Source organism: Sporothrix brasiliensis, assembly GCF_000820605.1.
Source record: "Sporothrix brasiliensis 5110 chromosome Unknown Cont20, whole genome shotgun sequence".
Taxonomy (NCBI): domain Eukaryota; kingdom Fungi; phylum Ascomycota; class Sordariomycetes; order Ophiostomatales; family Ophiostomataceae; genus Sporothrix; species Sporothrix brasiliensis.
In genome coordinates, this window is record NW_024467139.1 from 6,295,175 (window position 1) to 6,316,065 (window position 20,891).

Consider the following 20,891-nt stretch of genomic DNA (forward strand, 5'->3'; position numbering starts at 1 on the left):
AAGTTTAGAAGACCAACGTGCAACCGACCGATCGATTGATTGCGCCTCCCGGGGTCTGCCGCCGATTGGGATTTCACAGCTCATTGCAATAGACAATTGAAAGGGGTCTCGGAATCTGTTCCTGGTCTACCAATCTGACCTTGTTGGCTGACCATTTGTTGCCACCAAAGTAACAAGCAAGTACGACGTACTCCGAGGTTGTAGTTTCCTTCCCTCTCGGAGCTCACTTGGCCGCCTTACTCGCTGGCCGCAAATGACAGACAAAGAGTCATAAGCTCCCGCGAATACCTGCTCGTGACTTGCCCGTTACAGGGGTGAGCAAGACACATCAGACTCGCCTTTGTGGCAGGCGAGCTCGAGCTATTCTTCAGTAATTCGTAGGTGGCCAATCAGATAGCATTTCCCGCTACCCAACTCCTGGCTCCGACGTCTTCGGTTTCCCCACTTTGGGGGATTCTTTCTGCCGCTTTTTCCAACGTAACAGGAGCGAAGAGCGACAGACTTTTTAACTTTTTTTTTTAAAAAAAAATAAGAGCTGACTCCCTGGGTACCAGTGGCCAAAAGAGACAGACCCCCCTCTCCCCTCTAGGTCCCCTTGCCCCTCAACTTCTATCGGTTATCTTTCGAGAAAATGAGACGCTGTAAACTGCACACCTTTCTTTACATCCCGAATCTGACGACCAAAGAGGCAAAACTTTGAAAAGTGAGCTTGATGGAGAGCTAGCTTAGGGCCAATTGCCACGCCTTGTCGTGAGCTCGGCCATGTGCCGGAAAGAGGAAGCAATGAACCGTTCAGCTTTTGCCTTCTTGCAGACGGAAAGCCCGACCGCATCATTGTTCGAGAGCACAGGCTCGACAGGGCACTGCACAGCTCTTTCCTTGCCTCGACCTACCCCCTGCACTATTTTGTCTCGTGCACACCCCCTCCCACTCAGCCACCCGCACACCCCTGGCAAGCCCTGACGACATCAAAAGCTCCCCCTGTTCCTGCTATCCGTCGTTCCACTACGGAGTACACTGTCCTGTCCCTCTCTGTATCTCTGCACCTCTTCTCGCTGCCCTCCCTTCGTTCAGACTCTGTTCGCGTCTGGACGCAGGCAGGCACGGCATCACTGGTCTCCATCCCTTCTTAGGTCTACGATGTACGACGTATTATTTCACTCCCGTGTTCTCTCTGTCGCTCTGCTGGCCCGCCCAACCTGCTCTGTGCTCTGTGGTAAACCCCTCGCCTACCTTGTAGATTGCTTTGCATTGAGTCTCTTTTATTAGCCAAACGGCAGACCCATGCAGTCGTAACGTTCTCGTGCATTATTTGGCTGGCCCCTTCCCTTTCTGTTCCTCCCATGGCCGCTCCCCTCTTCGTCCCGCTCTGTGTACTAGTTTAATCCCACCCCCCCCCCTCCCCGCCCCCTCTCTCTCTCGTGTGAATCACCCACATCCATTTTGCCCGCCAAAGTCATAGCTCGCAGCAAGGAAGCTGCGACTCGAACCCGCAGAACGCGCTTTTTCCGGACCTCGTAGAGCTGTCACCTGCCGTCTTTCTCTGCGTCCCTGCTCTTGCTGGCCTTTCTTGTAGCAGGTCCCTCTCTCTATCGGAGCAGCCAACGTCCAATCCAGCTTCCCCCAATCAACGCCTTCCCGCAGTGCCCAGTCAATCCACCAGAGGCCAAAAGGCCCCCGTTCCGCTGTTGTCGGGCTCCATTTGTCCAGCTCCTTTAGTTACAGAGAAGCTTCCGTATTACCATGTGCATTTGCACCAGTAGAAACACGTCCCCTCCTCGCTCACAGCTTGGGTGCGCCCACCGCCTTTCGCTGAGCCGCTGAGACATGCCACCGCCAAACCGCTAACTCGACCGACCGACCTTGTGACTTGGCCTAGCTCTTTCATGCCCTCCGTTCCTTCCCTCCTCGAGCCACCTCCGGCGCTCTTTTCTATCTCGGTAGTAGCTCTTTCCTCGTCTGTGCCTTTGCCCCTGTTCTTTCTCTTCTTGTCTCGCTTTCGTTGGCCGCTTCCCTCTTTTCTCTACTTGCCCTCGCGTTCTCGCCTTCCTCACTTCTTATTTCCACACTTCCGTCTTTCCCATTCGAGCCTCGTCCTTTTGTGCCAACTTTGCTCAGAAGCTTCTTTGTACACAGCCCATTTGCTCTTTCCTAGTGCTCTTCATTCGCTGTTCTCTACGTTTACCGGGTCCCGCCTGCTTGATTATCTATTATCGCTGCTTTCGGCCTCTCCACACCCCATTGCTCATTGCTCCTTCTCTTTTGGCCGTCCCATAGTAGATACTTACAAACTGAAGTTGCTCTTGCCTTACTACGACTGATCTGCTTAATGCTCCGTAACTTCTCTTCGAATCCTCTGCCCACACGTTTTCTCTTCTTCCTTTCTTCCACCTACAACCTCCTTGTTACGCCCTTTCTTTCTACGAATTGCTTCACGCTACCCGACGTCCATCTTTCTCCAGTCACCGTACGCCGGACAGCTATTATCTCTAGGATTTCCCCTCACCAGATCCCTCTCAGCTCTTTCATGGCTCTACATCTCCTCATCCCTCGCACAACGCCTTACAAACCTGCATAACGCTACGTCTGCAAAGCTCTTTCAGCACATTCCAACAATTCAAAACATCTTCAACACGTTTCCTCTTATTCGGGCTGCCTTTCCTGGCCGAGACGGCCAACGCCGAAGCGCAACTTGACCTTGACTCAACTCAATCTTCGAACGCACCGCTTTTTGTTTTTGTTCCCAACCCGCTTTCCCAGTTGAACCACTTGCCGCCCGCGCTCTCCGAAACGCTGTTTGTTACAACCCCAGAAGCTTAAAGAAAAAGGCCCAGCTTGCAACCGGAGATCGAGCTCCTTGGTCTTCTTTTGTGGTTGTTTCCGGGAACTCTGTTGACAGCAAGCAACGCAATCCAGGAGCGTGGAGCTGCCGCCCATTGCTCATCCCCCGTCGCTCTCCCTTTCCTCCCTGTTACGCCCGTCACGAAACACCGCCACTTTCGACGGCTTGGGACCAAGACTATTTGACTAAACAAGACCACCAAGCACCAAATAGAGAACGGAACCGAAATCCGCGGCATGAACACATGCCACCCAATCCATATAGCTCGCACACACATAGCTTGTTCTCCTTTTGACCTTTGCTCGTCGCCTCTCTTCTTTCCTTCTTTTTCAACCTTCAACACCTATTTTCCTGCTGCACCGCATTTCACCGAATTCATTTCACGGCCTCCATCTTCCGTCGACTAATGCGCCGGCAACATACAGCTACTTGAACGCCTCCAGCTTGCCTTTCGCCGGCCACTTACGAATCCACCACTACCTCAGTTCGTCAGCTGCTCATCCCAAATCACCATCGGTGCTGTTCACACCACCACCATTGTCGCGGGTGATACTTGACGCTTTTTTTCGCGCAATCGCTGGGACCTTAGAAGCATCCCTTTTTGTTTTTCTTTATCAGTGCCAATATTTCCCTGACCGCCGCTTCATAACGTTTACCACGAATCGACCGTTATTTAACGACGACGTTGAAGCTTGTGGACATTACTTATACGGACAACAACCGCCACTATCGTCACCGCCTTCTCCTCTCGTCTTATCGGAAAGCTACTCTCACAAGCAAGTAGCAGCAACACCACCTACAAGCTCGTCCCGCTGTTGGTGCCCGCAATTCATTCAATCATTCAATCATTACGAACGCCATAAGCGATACAATAGCTTTTGTTCTCTCAATCGTTTCCCATACGCCGACGGAGCTGCAAGCTTTCTAGAATTCTAGAAAAAGCTTGGTTTTTACGACGTGCGGTCAATTTAATCAATTGTCCCTGAACTTTGACATAAAAAAGACTCAATTTCCCCAGAGTCGTCATTGCATGGTGGGGTCAAGATGCCACCCAGATCCTCTCTCACTTCTTCCTTTTCTATCACCGACTCGAACAACGAAGTCGTCTGCCCCTTGAAGAATCAAGATGGCTCAAGTTGTCGCAAGCGATGTATTGGCGTAAGTCTTTCCAATTTCTTTTCGTCTCTTTGTTTTTGTACTTATTTCCGTCGCTTTCATAAGCTCTTTCTAATTTTATTTTCTCATTGAAGGAAAAGAGATATCGCTCCATGCAGGAGCATATCCGTCGCGCGCATCCCGAACACTACATTTCGAAGCTTCCGGCTACAGAAGAAAGCTTTCTGCTCATGATCAACACACCACCGAGCGAACGCCTGCCGAGTCAACAGAATGCGGGGCCCGCTCATGGCGGCATGTCAGGCAGTAGTCCCGGAAACTTCAATCCCGGCTTGAATGGCCCGCCAGTCCACAACTCCATGGGCCATGGGACCATCCACCAGAACCAGAACAAGCCGTACCTGCACGACATCAAGCATGGCGCCCCGGGCATCCCAAGAAGTACCGACGAATTCGTTGCCGGGTCTGCGCTGCCGGCCGCAAGTGCGGCCGCAGCTCTCGCGCAACTTCACAACCACAAACTTGATCGCGATTGGGACGAAGGGGTAAGTTTGTCAATGGGAGATGTAAGCCGTCTACCTTTTCTTTTGTCTGCAACGACCGCCTTCTGCATCGAGATTGGTACGCTAACACAGCTTCAGGGGTGGACGTCTGACACAGAAAAAGGCCGCTTGTCGCACTCGTCTATTGAGCTTCCCCCGATACATATGGCCAACCCTGATATCACCAGCGAGCCCTTTCCCGGTATGAACATGAATCGGCAGCGTGAGCTACTGCCCTCCATTCTGTCCGGTTCGCCGCCTGGTCGCTCGTCGACACTTCCTCCGCTGCAGCGTCCCCTGGGACCCTCGCGGCCAAGGAAGCAGTCCATCACCAAGCGGACGCGTGAGACCCACCATAAGAAGCAAAGATCTCGGGGCTCCGCATCAGACTGGCTGCGTCGTATTCAGAATGAGTCGGCCGTCGATAGGCTACGTCCCGGTGGGCCTCTGAAGGCAATGTCGGCTGAGCCATCTGATTTTGGGAAGCGGTGGGAAGACCTGATCGATGCTGCGGCTTCCGCAACCGAGGACATTGACGACGAGCGTACTCCCGTGCCGCAGTCGCCGATTTCCATCCACCGCGCTTCCTTGCCGCCTTTCCCACATCAGGCGTTCCAGCACCACCAGCAGGCCCAGGGTGGCTATCAAGCATCACCGCTGCAACAGGCGCTGACACCGCCGTCATACGCGCAAGAGATGCCCGAGCCATTCCCCTCTGTCGAGAGCAATGAGAGTGGCGATGTTTTCAACATGGAATCCCGTGGCCTGTCCGACTCATCTCCCAGCTACTCTTCGCAGAACCCGCAGATCTACTGTGCGGCGTGTGGCAACATCTCCCAGCTCCGGGAATCGTATGCGTGTACCGAATGCATATGTGGTCTCTGCCAGGCCTGTGTCGAGGTCTTGATGGGAGAGCAAGGCGCCAGCAGGAAATGCCCGCGCTGTCACACGATCGGTGGCCGCTTCAAGCCTTTCCAGCTGGATATCCGGTGATCCTCAGTCGTTCTTTTTGGATTCTTTCTTCCACCATTCTTTTCACTGCCCCCTCCTTTCCTTGACATTATTTCGTGCGTTGCCTTCTTTTTTCAGTTTTGGTATCACGGCATCTGCTTTTTATGCTTTTTATGTTTATACTTGCCTGCCACCCTGAATTGGCACAGTATACTGGCGCATCTACACACACTTGGGAATATCTCTGGGAGGGCCGATTCCCCACCTATTTGGTCATTTATAAAGAGGCGTTTGTTGTTTCCACGGGCTTTACAGTTCAAAGACGCTACCGGGATACAATGCACGGCATCTTTATCACGCGGCGGTCTTCATCGATTACGGGGTTGTTTGATTTTGACTTTCCTGGTATTTTGTCTTTTGTTTTCCTTTCGGATTCGACATCCTCGTTTGTCCTCGCTTCTGGATATTCTTCACTTCTTTTCATCCATGTACCTTCTGGTGGTAGATGCATGCAGACATTGGCTGCTTCTCCTTGGACGTTCTAGATGACCCTCTTTTTATCATCACTTCCCCCACGGCGTTACTATATCGGCTACGACATTTCAAAGGCGGACAAACTACACCTAGATGACAGCGATATTCATCGGGACCTACCACGATCGTTACCCACACCGGCACACACACGCACTGTTATGATTTTTGAATGATTTTTCTTTGCGAGACGGGCCACAAGAACGGTATAACACAGGAGTTGTTGAAGTTTTCCTTTTATGAGACCGAAGGGCATCATTGTCTTGATTATGATGGCTCTATTAATTTGGTCGGCAAGAGGGTCCCTATTTTTCTGATTTTCATTTTTCATGGTATGTCTTTATTTGCTTTTTCTTGATTATTGCTAACAGCTTGGGTCGGTGAGCAAGCCTCCACCAAAGAAAGACTCTCGCTATTCTTTGTTATATGTTTTATGTTTTTATGTTACACTTGACCTCGTTCTGGGTATTTAGGGAATTCGAGGGAGCGAAGAAAGTCTGCAGCTGTCCTCCTCCGTCGTACATATGTTTTATCGGCCCATTTTATGCGCGTCGTTTTTCTCGCTAGGGCTTACATAGTTTCGTTCTGCCGCAACGCTCCGTTCTGCAAGTAGTATTCTCTTATTTTCTTTATGTTACCACAACGTATGCATTACACTATCTTCAGTCTACAACGAGATATGTGAAATCTACGTACTGTGAAGAAACCATACACTCGTGAATACCTTAACAATGGCAGATTCAAGCTGAAATTACATACCCCGTTCCATATTATATTGTACAGCCACAGGCTATTCTCTAGTTGACGAAATAAAATTGATTCTTGGCCCACATGAAACGATGTCCCCAGAAAACATAAAGAGGTCAAACCCGACATCCAAGACCCAGTTTGCTGTGCCTGACCGATGTGCTGATATCAGAAAAAATCAAAAATAGTAAAGACGCCTTGAAATCAGTGGTAGTTAACAGGTTTTGTTTGTGTCGTGTTTACGGTGTGCGTCGGAGGGCAAGTTCCGTCCCTTTTGCGTATCGAGGGTATGTATGGTCGTGGCCAGTCGAGGCAGCACCGTGAAACACGACAAGACGGATTGCTCTTGAAACGGTCGAGGCCGTTGGTCTTCTTTCTCTTTTCATCCTCTCCCTGTTGTTTTGTTTCGTTGTATAGTCATATACCCAACCCTCACATTACTCCCCCCCCGAAAGTCTACCGCCCAAAGAAGCGACTCGCCATGCCGCTCGCAATCGACCCGGCCAGGTTCGTCGACGAAAACGCCGACCCGGCCAGGTTGGAGGCTTGGCTGAACTTGTCGCACCGCGAAAACGCTAGGGCGTTGGTCACGGTCAGCGCCAGCGCAATCGCCAGCAGCGGCAGCCACAGCACGCTGAAGCGGAAGAGGGCAAAGACGGCGAGGGCGGTCCACGACAGGGGCTGCGCGTAGAGGGCCAGCCAGAAGAAGCGGCTGTCGGTGGCGTTGGGGACGCGGTTGGACGCCGGGTCGCTGCTCTCAAAGACCCACTTGGAGTCGCCGGTCTCGGGGTTCACCTCGTTCCACCAGCGCAGGCCGACGAGGCGGCGGCCGGCAATGTTTTTGAGGTAGTAAAAGTCGGCGGCGAGGAGGAGGACGGTGATGATGAAAACGAGGACCCTGCAGAGAGGCGGTTGGGGTTAGTTTTCATGGCAGCAAGGAACACTGTCCACACACAAAAGGGAGGGAGGCACGCACTTATTCCCTGTAAAAAGCAAACCAAAGAGGTAGACGAGCAAGCTCCCTGGAGACGCCAGTATTGTTAGTAGCGAAAACTATGGGCAAGCATAGACCAGGTCGTTTTGCCAACGCACCAATGCGGAAGGCGAGGAAGGTGAGCAGCGTGATGGGGTGCGAGCTCAGGCGCCAGTGCAGCGCGCCCGGCTGCGGTGGCGCCTGCTGCTGGGGAGCGTCCATGTCGATGGTGCGGTCGGCGTGTGCCGTGTGTGTGGATGGACAAGGAGAGCCGGGTGCTGCTCGCGGGTGAAGCTGAGAGACGGAGACGAATATAGACGAATATCGCGAATCGATGTGCCAAAGTATGTTGGCGTCGAAGGAATCTGGGAGGTCGCCGAGTCGCAGTGTACTCAAAAGGAGGGCTTATCTTATCGTCGTACGGGACGGCGATTCGCTGTCGGTGGCGTCGTCGGTATTGTTGCCGTCAAGGCGCTGTCGCTAAATGGGAGGTTGTCGTGTCGTTTTTGTTCCGCATTTGGAGAAAAGGAGACAGACACGATACGATAAGGGCGATGCATACGTGTAGCTCGTCCCCACTTTTCCCTATGAGAGGTGCCTGCTGCTTATAGAGGAAGGCGGTGAGATATGGCAGAATGAAGCTCACCGTTATGAAGCCGTCTGTCATTAACGAGTAACTCAAAGTAATAAACGTAGGTGCAGCGAATAGCTTTCCAGTATTATGAAACTGTTACGAGGCATTCCCATCGTATTTAACATAGACAATGCAGAACTATAAAGGGCAGACTGGATTTGGTTGGAAATTATTACTTTTATGAGCAGCACGCCATCACGTGAACTGTTCTTATTAGTAGAAGTGTGGTGTGTTCGCTAGACGCTGAGGCAACTTACAGCGACCTCTCCACTGGCGTATCCTTGCAGGTCCACTACGTAACTGTTGCCGAACTGGTTTGCGGGGAGTGAGTACGGAAAGCATGTCGGCTATCAAGAAGCCGATATAAACTCGCCGTATGTCATTGAAGAACTGCTGAGCAACCGCATCTGTGTCTTCATTTTCGTTCCCGTATTTGACTCTGTGATTTTTCTACAGAGACTGTCTCTCGAAGCAACACTCATTTGACTTATTTCAGCCTAGCCGGCCACTCGATATTCAAAATGGCGGCTCCCGTCCTGCGACGGTCTCTTCTCTATGGTACGGTGTTGTCATTTGTTGTCGCGTTATAAACCGGCCATGTACGAGCCCGTTTACTCACCTTGGTTGCAGTCCCCGCATCGTCACCCAAGATGCTGGCCAAGTCCCTCACGCTCGCCTCGGACAACATCACCTACGACCTCGAAGACGCCGTCACCGAGACGGCCAAGCCCGCCGCCCGTGCCGCGCTCCGGGACCATTTAGAGGCACTGGCCCAGTCCAAGATCAAGACGCCGGCCAACACGGAGATTGCGGTGCGCATCAATGCCGTGTCGACCCAGCACGCGCTCGCCGACCTAACAGAGCTCGGCCCGCTGGCGCTCTCGGCCGTCGGCGCCATTGTGGTGCCCAAGACCAACGCGCCGTCCGACCTGGCGTTTGTCTCGGACGTTGTCAATCATATCCGGCGAAACCGGGGCGATGCGCCGCGCGCCACGGCGGCCGGCCCCAAACTGATTGCCCTGATCGAGTCGGCCCGCGCCATTATGGACCTGCGCGACATCTGCGCGGCCGGCACCGCCCCCACCGCGGGCCTCTCCCTGGACGGCCTCATTTTTGCTGCCGAGGACTTTGCCCTGGACCTGTCTCTGACGCGGTCGCCGTCGCTGTCCGAGTTCTTGTATGCGCGCAGTGCAGTGGTGACGGCGGCGCGGGCGTTTGGCCTCAACTCGGCGCTGGACCTCGTGTGCACGAGTTTCCGGGGCGACCAGGGCCTGTCGACACTGGCGGAGGAGTGCCGGGATGGACGGGGGCGGGGGTTCACAGGCAAGCAGTGCATCCACCCAACGCAGGTGAGCGTGGTGCAGCAGGTGTGGGGGCGCATGTACGACGAGGCGGATCGGACGGAGTTGGCGTGGGCGGTGCGGGTGCTGATTGCAGAGGACAAGTCGGCGGCGAGCGGGCGGGGTGCTTTTACGCTGGACGGGGCGATGATCGATGCGCCGGTGGTGGGCAAGGCGCAGCGGCTGTTGGACCAGGCAGAGCGGTCGGGCGCCGGCGAGTTCATCCAGTCATTGCGCGAGAAGCACAAGGATCAGGAGCCGGAGTAGATGGTTCGCTCTTGAATTGGTGTGTTCATGTATATATTGTTCTGCTTTCCAAAAGCCATACGTCAAAAACAGATAAATGTATTCTGTAAAATTCAATTTTATGGCGATCCATGAATCTGGCTTTGCCATAGATCATTCCGCGTATCCAAAATGTTCAAAATGCAAAAGCACGACCAATACAACAAAATGCTTGCGCTGCTCTACCCAAAGAACAGTGAACGAGGGTGTATCTTGATAAACGAAACGAAAACGAAGAAGCTCGAACAAACCACCCCAGTAAGAATATAAAAGTATCAATAGATGAATGCCAACGCCAAGAAAGCCTCAGTTGAGCTTGTGGGGTTAATCTGACAATCGAAGGAGGAAGGAGGAAAATAACAAATAATAATAGATGGCTGTTTCATTAAAATATGCGTCAAAGATTCTTCGCCTCACGCACAACGATCTCTTCCCGTCTTCCCTTTTTGTGTTTTTTACCGACTTGACGCAGCCGCCCGGTTGCGGATAGCGTTCTCGATATCCGCGTCGAGCTCGCGTTCTTCCGCCTCGAGGCGGGCCACATCCTCGGGCGTCATGTGGTCCTCAATCAGAGCTGCCACTTGGCCACGCAACGCAGGCTGTGCAGCCGTTGCCGAGCTTGTACCTGCATCTGCACCTGCACCCGCCCCTGCACCGACTGGCGCGACCGGTGTTACTGGTTGTGCAGACGCAGCCACAGGAGATACGGCTGGCGTGGCGTTTTGCGCTGCCCGTACGGTCGGTGATGCTGCAGCGGACGCGCCTGCGGACGACGACGTTGGGACAGGCCGGGTGGGAATGATCTGCGGTGTGCTGTTGTCGTCGTCGGTATACGGGCTGTGCGGGCTGTTGGGTGTATCGGGCCCAGCAAAGCGGCCAGCCACGCCAGCTGCTCCAACACCAGCAGCACCGGCCACGACTGCGTCCTTCTCCATCAGGTTGATGGCCGTGCCCGAGCCCATACCGTCGTGCATCGTGGTGGGATGCATATTGGGGCCAGGGCCGCCGAGATCCGGGCCAGGACCAGCGCCGCGGTAAGGCTCGACGGAGCCGGAGAGAAGAGCCGAGTTGTACGCCTGGTTGGCGGCGCGGTTGCGGTTACGGCTGTGGCGGCGCAGGAAGAAGAAGACGAGGGCGGCAATAATGGCAATGGCAGCGACAGCGCCCACAACAATACCGGCAATGGCACCCTTGCTTATGCCGGAGCCGGTGCTGGTGCTGCCACCGCCGAGAGTGGGTCCGCTCATCGAGCCATTGCCATTCGTGGCCGTAGGTTGGGATGTCGTGGAAGTAACCGTCTTGGCAACGGCTGCTGTCTGCGAGCCTCCAATGCGCGACTCGACAAAGATGGGGTTGGTGTTGGTGTAGTAGGGCAGGACAGTGCTGATGATGGCCGTGGAGCTGACATAAGTAAAGGTGCGGCTAAAGGACGAGCCTTCGACGCCGCCCTCCTGGGTCCAAGTGATTTCGAAAAACAAAGGTGAGCCATCAAGATGGTTGTCAAAGAGCGTGCCCGAGTCGACAAGCGTGACCGTGCCCGTCTGGGTTCCGGTGCCGGTGGGTTGGACACTCACTGTTTTGTTAGAGCTTTTTGTATAGAGAAAAAAGAAAAATAAACAGAAACGAAAGAGAGAGGGAGAGGAAGAGTAAGAAACCTACACGTAATGACAACGGTCTCCCCACCAATGCCTTGACCTTCGGCTCCGTTAGGGGATGCCGTGGCGACGGTGCCTTTCACAGTATCCCGCAGCTTGGCGCCGGTCACATTGTAGGCAGTCGAGGCCACAGTGAAGGTAAACGTTTTGCTGGGCTGGGCGCTGTTGGCAATAAAGACGGCGTCGTTGGGCTGTGAGGGGTCGTAGTCGTAAAAGTCGCCGGGGGTGAATACGATGACGGAGTTTGCGGGAGTGCCGCCGGAACCAGAACCGCCAGAACCAGAACCGCCGTTGCCGCCCGAAAATCCGGTACCGCCGTTGCCGTTGCCATCAGGTGCGGCGGTGGTTGCTGCTGGTGCCGGATGGGCATCAAAAACGCCAGAGGTTGACGTCGTAGCGCCGGCCGCGGTGGCAGCGAAACCGAGTGCAGCGGTGATGGCCGTGGACAGGGAGATGTCGCCGAAGAGCCGGCTGCGGACGGACCGCATGATGGGCGAGGGTTTTGTAGGACGAGGGACGAGACACGAGGGACGAGGGTCGCGAGGTCAAGGATGTCGATGTCGTCGAGTATCACGGAGAGCCGCCAAAAGAGGGAGAGGAGAGAGCCAGGAGAAGAAACAATCAGCGGAAAGAGTGCAATGACGCTGGCACTCTGCTCAATGTTTTTGTTTGCCCAGCTCTCCAGTCGACAAGGCTGCAGGGAGAGGCGAACAAAACAAAAGACGTCCGCAAAAGGGAGAGGAGACGAAGGAAGCCAAAAAGAGCCTCAATGCTAGTGAGAGGCAGGAAAAGACAACAGAAACGAAAACGGCCAGGGCAAAGAGCAGCCTGGGGGAAGGAACGAAACAGACCAGACAGAGAAAAACAGGGGCAAAAACAGAAGGAGCCACTGAAGGATCGGGCACCATAGAAGGAAAGAGGTGAGAACAGCGCAAACAAAGCCAAACAAAGCCAAACAGAGAAAGACACAGGGGCAGGAAGTCAGAAAGAAGGCAAGGAAGGGAAAGGATTGCGAGCTGCAGAGTGGGTCGACGCCAGATCAAGTCGGTAAGGCTGTGCGCAAGGGTTCCTTTTTCTCGACGGAGGTATTTCTCTTTGCTCGGATTCCTCGTCTTTCGGCTCTGGACTGACTGGGGCTTTGTCTTTGGCTGGGGGCTGGCCTTGGTTGGAAGGAACGGGGGATGGGGGATGGGGGACCAGGGTACGCCAAAAGAGGAAAGAGTGGAAGGGAAGCCGCAGTGTAAGTAATACGTCGTACTTCGTACAGTCAGAAAGTGCAGTACACAGTAGTGCTGTGCAACGATGGGGCAGAGCAAGTGTGGCGCCGGTCGTTCTTTCTGAATTAAGATGCAGCTGAGAAAATAAACTGTCCGCGTCCTTTCCCGTTTGGGGCCCAACGAAGGGCCACGTTCCTTCCCAAAACTACAAGACACGATACGGCACGGTGATGTTGTGCGTTACAAGGAAAGAGCAAAGGGCGAGCCTATCGGCCGTCTAGAAGCGGGTTTTGACGGCGCCAAGACAAAGACCATCGAACGCGGATGAAAGCAGTGCAAAGTTGACAACGACAAAGGGGGCGAAGAACAAAGGCGAACAACGCGACACAGCCAACTCCAGAGCCTCCAATTCCAGCGCGGTCAGCCCTGCGGTCCAGAGTTGCAATAAGCTTCATGTCGTTGGCAAATAGGGGGTGGGTGACGGTGGGGCGCGGCCGCACGTTTCTTGGTCGTTTTTCAGTGACAAAAAGAGGAGACAAGCAGACAAGCGAACTGAGGACAGAAAGGAAAGGTGCAACTAAACCTCTGGACCAACCGGAAAAGAATGGTCGGTCTCCTCGTTGAGGCTAGTCTCTTTAGTTAGACACAGCCCTGCGCCTCGACAAAGGCCGACCCCAACGACTGCAAGTATGCTGGCCGTCTGCGGCGATCCAAAGGCGGAGTGGAGAGGGATGTGATGATCTCTGCGTGGTCTTTTGTTTCCGTTTGTTTTGCAAAACGATACATTTCTGCTGGGACGATTGTGCGCAGTCCCGGGACGCAATTGTATTGCAAAACGAGACAGAGACGGCGAACCGGTGGGGCCACCGTAAGTTAGCCGCATCTCAATTTAAAGTGCGAAATAGTGTCGAAGCCAAGACTTTTTGTATTGGTTGACCCTGAAAAAACGCCTGGCCTAGGGTCTTAGTATCGGACACTAGCCGTAAGGTTTGTCGGGCGAAGAGGCAACGCCCACCTGAGAACATGAAAGGCTCGACAGGATCATAATAACAGCGCACTGTAACGGTTGTTGGGGGGGTTGTGTGGGCAGCAATATGATGTATCTACAGCACAAAATGTGCAGAGGCATTACGTCGTATTTGTGTGGCTGCTGCTCCGTACTGTCGTGGTGCTGTTTTTCTGCAGGACTTTTGTGCATGCAGCCGTTTGTCCAATACATTCAAAGGTGGCAGAAGTGACAAAGTGCGGAGTAATTACGCCGTACAAAAAAAATGGGAGAAATATTAGGTGTACCGCATAGCGAGGCGCAGTGCAGTGCGGCTGTCTCAAGGTCGGTTGAGTCGAGTCCAGTCCAGTCGAGTCGAGTCGAGTCCATGTCGATAGATGCACAGGAGAGATTCTGGAGAGCAGCTTCATAGCTGCACTGCTGGCGTGTATTTTATGCCGATGACAGACGACCTGTCGACGGCTGTTTTGGCAATTTTTGACATCTCAAGGCGGCTCTCCGTTTTCACGTCGACGTCTATATTTGTGATCCTGTACCCACCTATCACCACTTGTCCCGCCTTGCCCATTGTTCTTCTGTCCTTGCGGTTCTATGGCCCGAGAGTCACTTGGTGCGACCAGCGTGGCTCAAGTGTCTTGTTGTCGTCGTGGCTGAGACGACGGTGAGATCTCCCAGAACTTGCTTTGGCCGACCAGGGTACCGCCACCTGTCGGCGCTGTAACGCGTAATTACTTCGTACAACGAATGTATTGAAATGCCGTTCATATGTACCATTTGGTATACATTATACGGAGAGGTACACATTGAGGACCAACGGTGTAAGACCGCTAGACAAAATGTCCCATAAATACTCTATATTCTCTTTACCACTAGACCGATCGTTTGGTGAGACACTGGAGATACCTGTCAGAAAGCTGACGACCAAATTTGCTTGACATGATAAAGAGGAAGTCGTACTATAAATACGTCTATTGACCCATGGCGAGCGAGCATGCGTCTGTAAAGAGCCGTAAGCCTGCGTAATTGTCTCCACGAATATGTCGTACAATTCTCCACAACTGACACCAACCTCTCTTTTGACCCTCTGTTGGTACACCATACTTGGCCCTTTCATTTGTGAACTTGGGAAGGGTATGACATTATATGTATAATGCGTGTCTGGTCTGTATGACGAATGGAAATATGTAGTAGTGGCGCATAAAACAAACACAAAATAACACCCGGTTAAAAATATCACTCCTGCTATGCAAATGTCATGGAAACCTCCTGCTCCTTGCCAAAATTGTCGTCGTCGTCGTCGTCGGCACCCTGACTCCACGGATCCGTCAGAGTGATGGCCGGCACCGATGGCGACGTCGCGGCAACCGCAGCGCCCGCTGCAGCGCCAGCGGCCGCACCAACGGCAAGCCCACCCGACGACGGCTCGGCGGCCCTAGCCGGTGGTGACGGCGTGTTCTTGTACGCTGGGTCCTTGGGCGGTGGTGGTGGCGGCGGGCCGGCTGGTGAGAACGGCGTCGGCGGTGTGAGAGGCGATGCCGAGGCGCCCGTCGTGCCCGTGCCACCCGTGGCACTCGCCGACCGCGGCGGTGCCGGCTCGTCGTCGTAGGCATAGTCGAACGTCATGGAGATGCCGTCGTTGCCGTGGTCCACAACGTGCGGGGACACAGCCCCGGTCCGACTATACGGGTTGTACGAGCTGTACGAGGGCGACGCCGCCGCCGCCGCCGCTTCGTCGCGTGGCGGCAGCGACATTTGCCGGCCCAGCGCTGTCGGCGTCCGCTCGTCCGAGTGGCGGTACTCGGCCGAGGTCGGCGTCGTGGACGAGCGGCGCGACGAGGACGACGACTCGCGGAAATCGTGCGAGGCGCGGTAGGCGACCGCCGTGTCCGTAACGCGGCGGTTGTTGCTTTGCAAGTGAGGCGCATTCTTGGCGAGCCCCTTGGGCGTCGTGGCAGGCGCTGGTGGCGTGAGCGCAGGGCTCGGCGCCGGCGAGTAGTCGAGCTTCATGGGCGGCAGCGTCGACTCGAGCTCACGCACCTGCAGCTGCTCCAACTGCAGATCCACGTCGCCGCCGCTGTGCTCTTTGGCCAGCTCCGCCCGGATCGCGTCCACGTCAAACAGAATGCCGTGGTTGTTGCCCTCGGCGTCCTCGGTCCTGCCGCCCACGGCCGCAAGGGAGGCCGCCGCACCCGCACCGGCGCCCGTGGCGCGGTGCTTGGCCAGGTCCTCGTAAATCTCCCACTCTTGTTTCTCGCCCTTCTTCTTGCGGCTAAAGAAACTGAACGCGCCGCCCTTCTTGGAGGCTTTGCCCTCTTTCTCGAGCTCCTTGCGCGCCTCCTCGATCTCGTTGATCAGCTCGCGCTGCCGCTCGCCGTGGTTGTCCGGGTCCGGATCTTCAATCTCCGTAAACTCGTCGCTCTCCACAAGCCAGCCGCACTCGCGCAGCAGCCGCGGCATCGCCGTGCGGTAGTCCATGTGGCCCACCACAAAATCGGTCACGTCCATGTTCTCCATGCCCGGGATGTCCTCGACCGCGTTCAGGCCGCCCACGCGCCGGATGCCGCCGTTGGTCAGGCGGAACAGGTACCCCAGGATCCAGTCGTTGCGGTTGTAGCCATTGACGAGGCGGCCCGCCACGACCGAGCGGGCGCGCATGTACTCGTCCCGCTTGACGACCACGGGCGAGCCGAACATGAAGACGTTCTGCACCAGTCCGTACGCGCCCTTGCGCGCCAGCTCCTGCAGACACGAAAAGATGACGCGCGAGCCCAGCGAGTAGCCCACGAGCGTGATCGGCCGCGTACCCAGGTTGCGGTCGATCAGCGAGTCGGCCAGAATCAGGCCGGCCATGGTGGCACGGTCCAGCGACACGGCCCAGGGGTTGTCGATGAGGTACGACAGCTTGGTCAAGACCACAGGCAGCTGCAGCGCGGCCATCAGCGACACGAGAATGGTGCTGCCGAGCAGCTGCTGCAGGCCTTGCGTCAGGGCCTCGGTGGCCAAAATGTTGATCGTGTCACCCATGCTTGTCAGCATCTCGGGCTCCCACAGCACCGAGTAAATGTCGCCCATGACCGGGTCAATGGTGCTGTACGGCAGCCGCACGTCGTCGACTTTTCCCGTCATCCAGCCGGACACCGTCACAATCAGGTTGACCCGCTTGTTGTTGTGCAGCGGCCGGTACTCAAACGTCTTGACGGCGCCCGTGCGCCGGTTCGCAGCGCGCACGCCAATGACACTGCCGGACGCAGCCGCGGATGACGTGATGATAGCAGCACCGCCAGCGCCAGCCAGGAAGCTGCTCGTGCCGGTGACACCGATCGTGGTGAAGCCAGCCGCCAGGCCGGCGCCGATGACGGGCGCCAGCAGGCCGGCCGACAGGCCAATGACCAGACCGCCACCGACCGTGGCGAGGCCCATCATGACGTAGCGACGGCGGAGCGCCAGCTTACGGCGCTCTTCCATGTGGTCCTTTTCGTCCCAGTTTTCCTTTTCGGCCTGCTGCTGCATCTCCAGCGCCTCGGTGACCTTGCGCTCAAATTTGCAGATGTCGATCCAGGGGATCTCGATGCTCTCCCCGACGCGCTCCAGCAGCACGCGCGACCGTGCATCGTAAATCGAGTCTGCAATCAGCACGAGGAACAGATCGCACAGAACGGTCCACCGCAGGTCGATGTCAATCTTGGCCGTTGTCGGCAGCTGTGAAGGTGTGCGCACATCGGGCAGCGCCTCGCCCTCAATCTCCTCGTAGGGCGGCGGCGGCTCGGCGGCCTCTTCGTCGTCGTGCTCGTCGTCGTTGTTGCTGTCCTCGCTGGCACCTTCCTGCGCTTCTTCGGCCTTTGCACTAGGCTCGGAGGGAGCTGCGTCGTCGTTGACCTCTTCGACAATGCGAGGCGAGGGGATTGGCGCAGGGCCCTGGGGCGTGTGCGGCGACCGGGGCGGCAAGGGCGCTTCAGAAGTGGCACCCTCCTTGTGAGCCATGGGGTTCTTGACGCGCGCATTGGCCATCAGCGCTGGCGTCAAGTCTTTGGGTTGCACGCCGTGCTCGCTGAGCTGCTCAATCATGACCTGCTCCGCCAGGGAAATGTCCATGTGCGCATACAGGCGGATCATCATCTTTTGGGACCACATGCGCATCGACTCGACCGCAACGGACAGCTCTTTGCGGATGCGCTTCGACGTCGTAGGCGCAGCATCCTCGAGCTCTTTGATCATGTTGTACAGGTGCAGGCGCGTGATGCCCACGTAGGCGATGCGCTGGCCCTCGGTCAGCAGGTCTTTGGTGGCCTCCATCTGCGCCACCGTGTCGCGCTGCTCCTCCTCGTCCTCCATCATGCTGGTACCGGCGCCGGTCTTGAAGAGGTAATTCGTATTGTCGTCCATGCTGGTGGCGCTCTCGGCGTCGTCGTCGACCAGCACGCGCGTGTAGCCCTTGCCGGCACCGCCGAGCCCAGAGTATCCATAGCTGTCGGCCTCGGTCTCGACGTGCTCTTTGGCAATCAGGCGGTTGTCGTCGTCGTACATATCGTAAGGCGCAAAAGCCGGCATGGTTTGCCAGCCCTCGTCTGCCTCTTCCTTCTCTTCGGTCTTTTCCGTCGTGAGCTTCTGGTGGGAGAACTCGGACATGGTGTTGCCGGCGCTGCTGGCAATGCTAGTTTCGCGCGCATGGACTGCCGCAAAGTTGCTGCTACCCTGCGAAGGCTTCGGTTGGGGTTGACTGTCGGTGCTGGCGTGGGGCACCTCCTCGGTGTCAACTTTGTCGTCGACCTTGGGTGGTCTCGGCGTCCGCGGTTCTTCTTCGATGGTGTCAGTCGTATTCGTAGTGGTATTCGTATCTGCGTCTGCCGCCGTGCCCCGCTCGGCTGTGGCCTTGTTGGCGCCGTCGACGGGGCTCTCGACGCCAATGCGCAGCGACCATCGCCGCCGTGAGCCGCTCGAGGCCCGTGAGCTTGCGCGGCTGTGGTCATTGGGTGTGCCGTCTGCGTCGGACCGACTCGTGCTCCGCCTCCGGAAGCTCCAGGCACGCTGTCGTGGCTTCTCCTCCTCAGCCTCCGGCGTGTTGTATTGGATGGCCTCGGCCTTGCGGATGGGCAGGCCAAAGTCGTCAAAGTCGCCAGTCGCGGCGGCGGCCGTCGTGGCAGGCGTTGTGGTATTCGGCTGCACTGCCGGTTTTGCAGCCTTCGGCTCCTTGAGCGATCGTGACCGCGACCGAGATGGTGTAGACCGATTCTCAGCGGCACGCTGCTTCTTCAGGACCCTTTCGAGCTTTTGGGCTGGGGACTCGTCGCGGGAAACAGGCCGTTCCTTGTACGGAGGTTGGTCGAGGCTCGTTGTGGAGCTGGCGGCCCTCGCGGTGATCTCGGCTCCATTGGCTTCGTCCAATTTTGGTTTCGTAGGGGAAGGTAGACTCGGTTCGGCCGGCTCGTTCGGGGTGGCTGACGTCGGCGGCACCTCTGTGACCTCGCGGCTGTCACCGGCAGCCGGGTCGTCTCCCGCCGCCATTGTCGTTTTGTCTTCTTCGTTTTCTATCCTTTGCTGCAATGTAGAGTCCGCGCCGTTTTCTCCGTACACCGCCTCGGGGCCGGCCTTGAAGAGGAGGTGTGTATGTCAATGTCGAAGGAGGCGGTCGACAGGCGGTGCAGGGGTGGGAAGAAAGGGAGGGGAAACGGTGAGAGAGGAGAGCGCGTGTTCGTCGTATGCGTGCAAATCAAACGTGACCAGCCTGTCGTTCGTCCCGCAGAGGATGGCCAAGCATGCTCTGGGTCGGGAGAAGGGATGGCAACGCTGCACGCCGCGGGTCTGAAAGAAAACAGAGAATCAAGACAGACGTCGTTGTTGGTTTGCGCCCGCATAGAAAGGGACGAGGATGTCACGGGATGGCGCACGCAAGCAGCTCAGGGCAAGACAGGAGACCCAGGCACCAGCAAATAGACACGGGAGAGGGAGAGTGCGTCAAACTGCTGGTAGATTTTGTTTCGTCGCTGGGCTTGGCCCGGTCGGAGCTTGGACTGCGATCGAGCCGTGATAACAAGGTTGGTGGTGGCAGAAAAAAAGGGTAGTCGTGCGTCGTAGCCGTCAAGGGGTCGCAGAAGAAAGGGGTTTCGAAAGGTGGGAACGTTTCGCCCCACGCTAAACAGACAAGAGTAGGAGTCGAGGGCAGGTGTCAAAGAACAGAAACAGGAAGGAGGCACGTTTCAAAATTGCCAATATCTCCCCCGGGAAACAGAAGGGGCGATCAATGATGTACGTATCCAGAGAAAGAACGATGGGGATAATTTCAAGTGGCACTTTGTACTTACCTTGAGTGAAGCTATCTCTACATCGCTCCTTCCCTGTACATTTCTCAACAGGTAATTCTTGCGCTGAGTCGACATCGTGAACAAAGGAGAAATGGGGCACGCAAATGCGCTAAAGCAATGGGGCGACCGCTATCAATTAGCGACTAACACGGTAATTACACAGTCCATTGTGCACTTGAATCCGTACTGTAAAATTGGCCATGTTTCGATACGCAACTTTCTACTTTCATAGAGGCGCCAGTTATTTTTATTTTATTTGTTCAAGGCGGAATCTGAATTGTGAGGAGGTGGTGCAGCATGCAGCTCAATGGCTCTCTGACTGCAAGGTCACTGCTCGCCGCAAACAGTGGAAGTTGTCCAATAGAAGTTGTCCGGTTCGCCGACATCTGCATCGTGCACGGCGAGTCTCGGACAATGTGACTAAACGGAGTCCGGAAAGCTCCTACGGGGGTGAAAGGGACCTAGGGCAGGATTTTCAAGACAATTTCCTGTCGCATTCCGTTCGTACTATTGAATAAACAAGTATAGATTGTGACAGTTGATGTGTTGGCGTAAAGAGGCACAAAATATGTTGGTTGATAAAAATAATTTTATAAATTAATGAAATAAAATAAACTTTGGTATCAAAATACAAGTGAGATTTGATACCAAAATCTTGAAGAAGCACAAGGAGATTACGTACAGTATGATGTCCCGCCGGTTCTAGACGAGGCTGAGAAACTGGCCAGCCGAATTCCCAGTGGCACATTTCTC

General features: G+C 55.5%; 5 protein-coding genes across 5 annotated transcripts; 2 read left to right on the forward strand and 3 right to left on the reverse strand.

Moving 5' to 3' along the window:
• Positions 1–4,110: 4,110 nt before the first annotated feature.
• Positions 4,111–5,493, forward strand: SPBR_07268 (transcription factor; the record flags this gene model as incomplete). The annotated part of the gene is made up of 2 exons (XM_040765522.1): positions 4,111–4,503; positions 4,723–5,493. The coding sequence occupies 2 exons, from the start codon at positions 4,111–4,113 to the stop codon at positions 5,491–5,493; spliced, it is 1,164 nt and encodes a 387-aa protein (XP_040617659.1).
• A 1,692-nt stretch (positions 5,494–7,185) lies between these two features.
• Positions 7,186–7,924, reverse strand: SPBR_07800 (golgi family apparatus membrane protein tvp23; the record flags this gene model as incomplete). The annotated part of the gene is made up of 3 exons (XM_040766054.1): positions 7,186–7,627; positions 7,706–7,751; positions 7,822–7,924. 3 exons carry the CDS (start codon positions 7,922–7,924, stop codon positions 7,186–7,188), a joined length of 591 nt encoding a protein of 196 aa, XP_040617660.1.
• A 933-nt stretch (positions 7,925–8,857) lies between these two features.
• On the forward strand, positions 8,858–9,943 carry SPBR_07519 (citrate lyase subunit beta-like protein; the record flags this gene model as incomplete). Its single annotated transcript, XM_040765773.1, has 2 exons — positions 8,858–8,894; positions 8,967–9,943. 2 exons carry the CDS (start codon positions 8,858–8,860, stop codon positions 9,941–9,943), a joined length of 1,014 nt encoding a protein of 337 aa, XP_040617661.1.
• A 473-nt stretch (positions 9,944–10,416) lies between these two features.
• Positions 10,417–12,104, reverse strand: SPBR_07040 (uncharacterized protein; the record flags this gene model as incomplete). The annotated part of the gene is made up of 2 exons (XM_040765295.1): positions 10,417–11,534; positions 11,621–12,104. The coding sequence occupies 2 exons, from the start codon at positions 12,102–12,104 to the stop codon at positions 10,417–10,419; spliced, it is 1,602 nt and encodes a 533-aa protein (XP_040617662.1).
• A 2,977-nt stretch (positions 12,105–15,081) lies between these two features.
• On the reverse strand, positions 15,082–19,341 carry SPBR_06385 (uncharacterized protein; the record flags this gene model as incomplete). Its single annotated transcript, XM_040764642.1, has 1 exon — positions 15,082–19,341. The coding sequence occupies one exon, from the start codon at positions 19,339–19,341 to the stop codon at positions 15,082–15,084; it is 4,260 nt and encodes a 1,419-aa protein (XP_040617663.1).
• Positions 19,342–20,891: the final 1,550 nt, after the last annotated feature.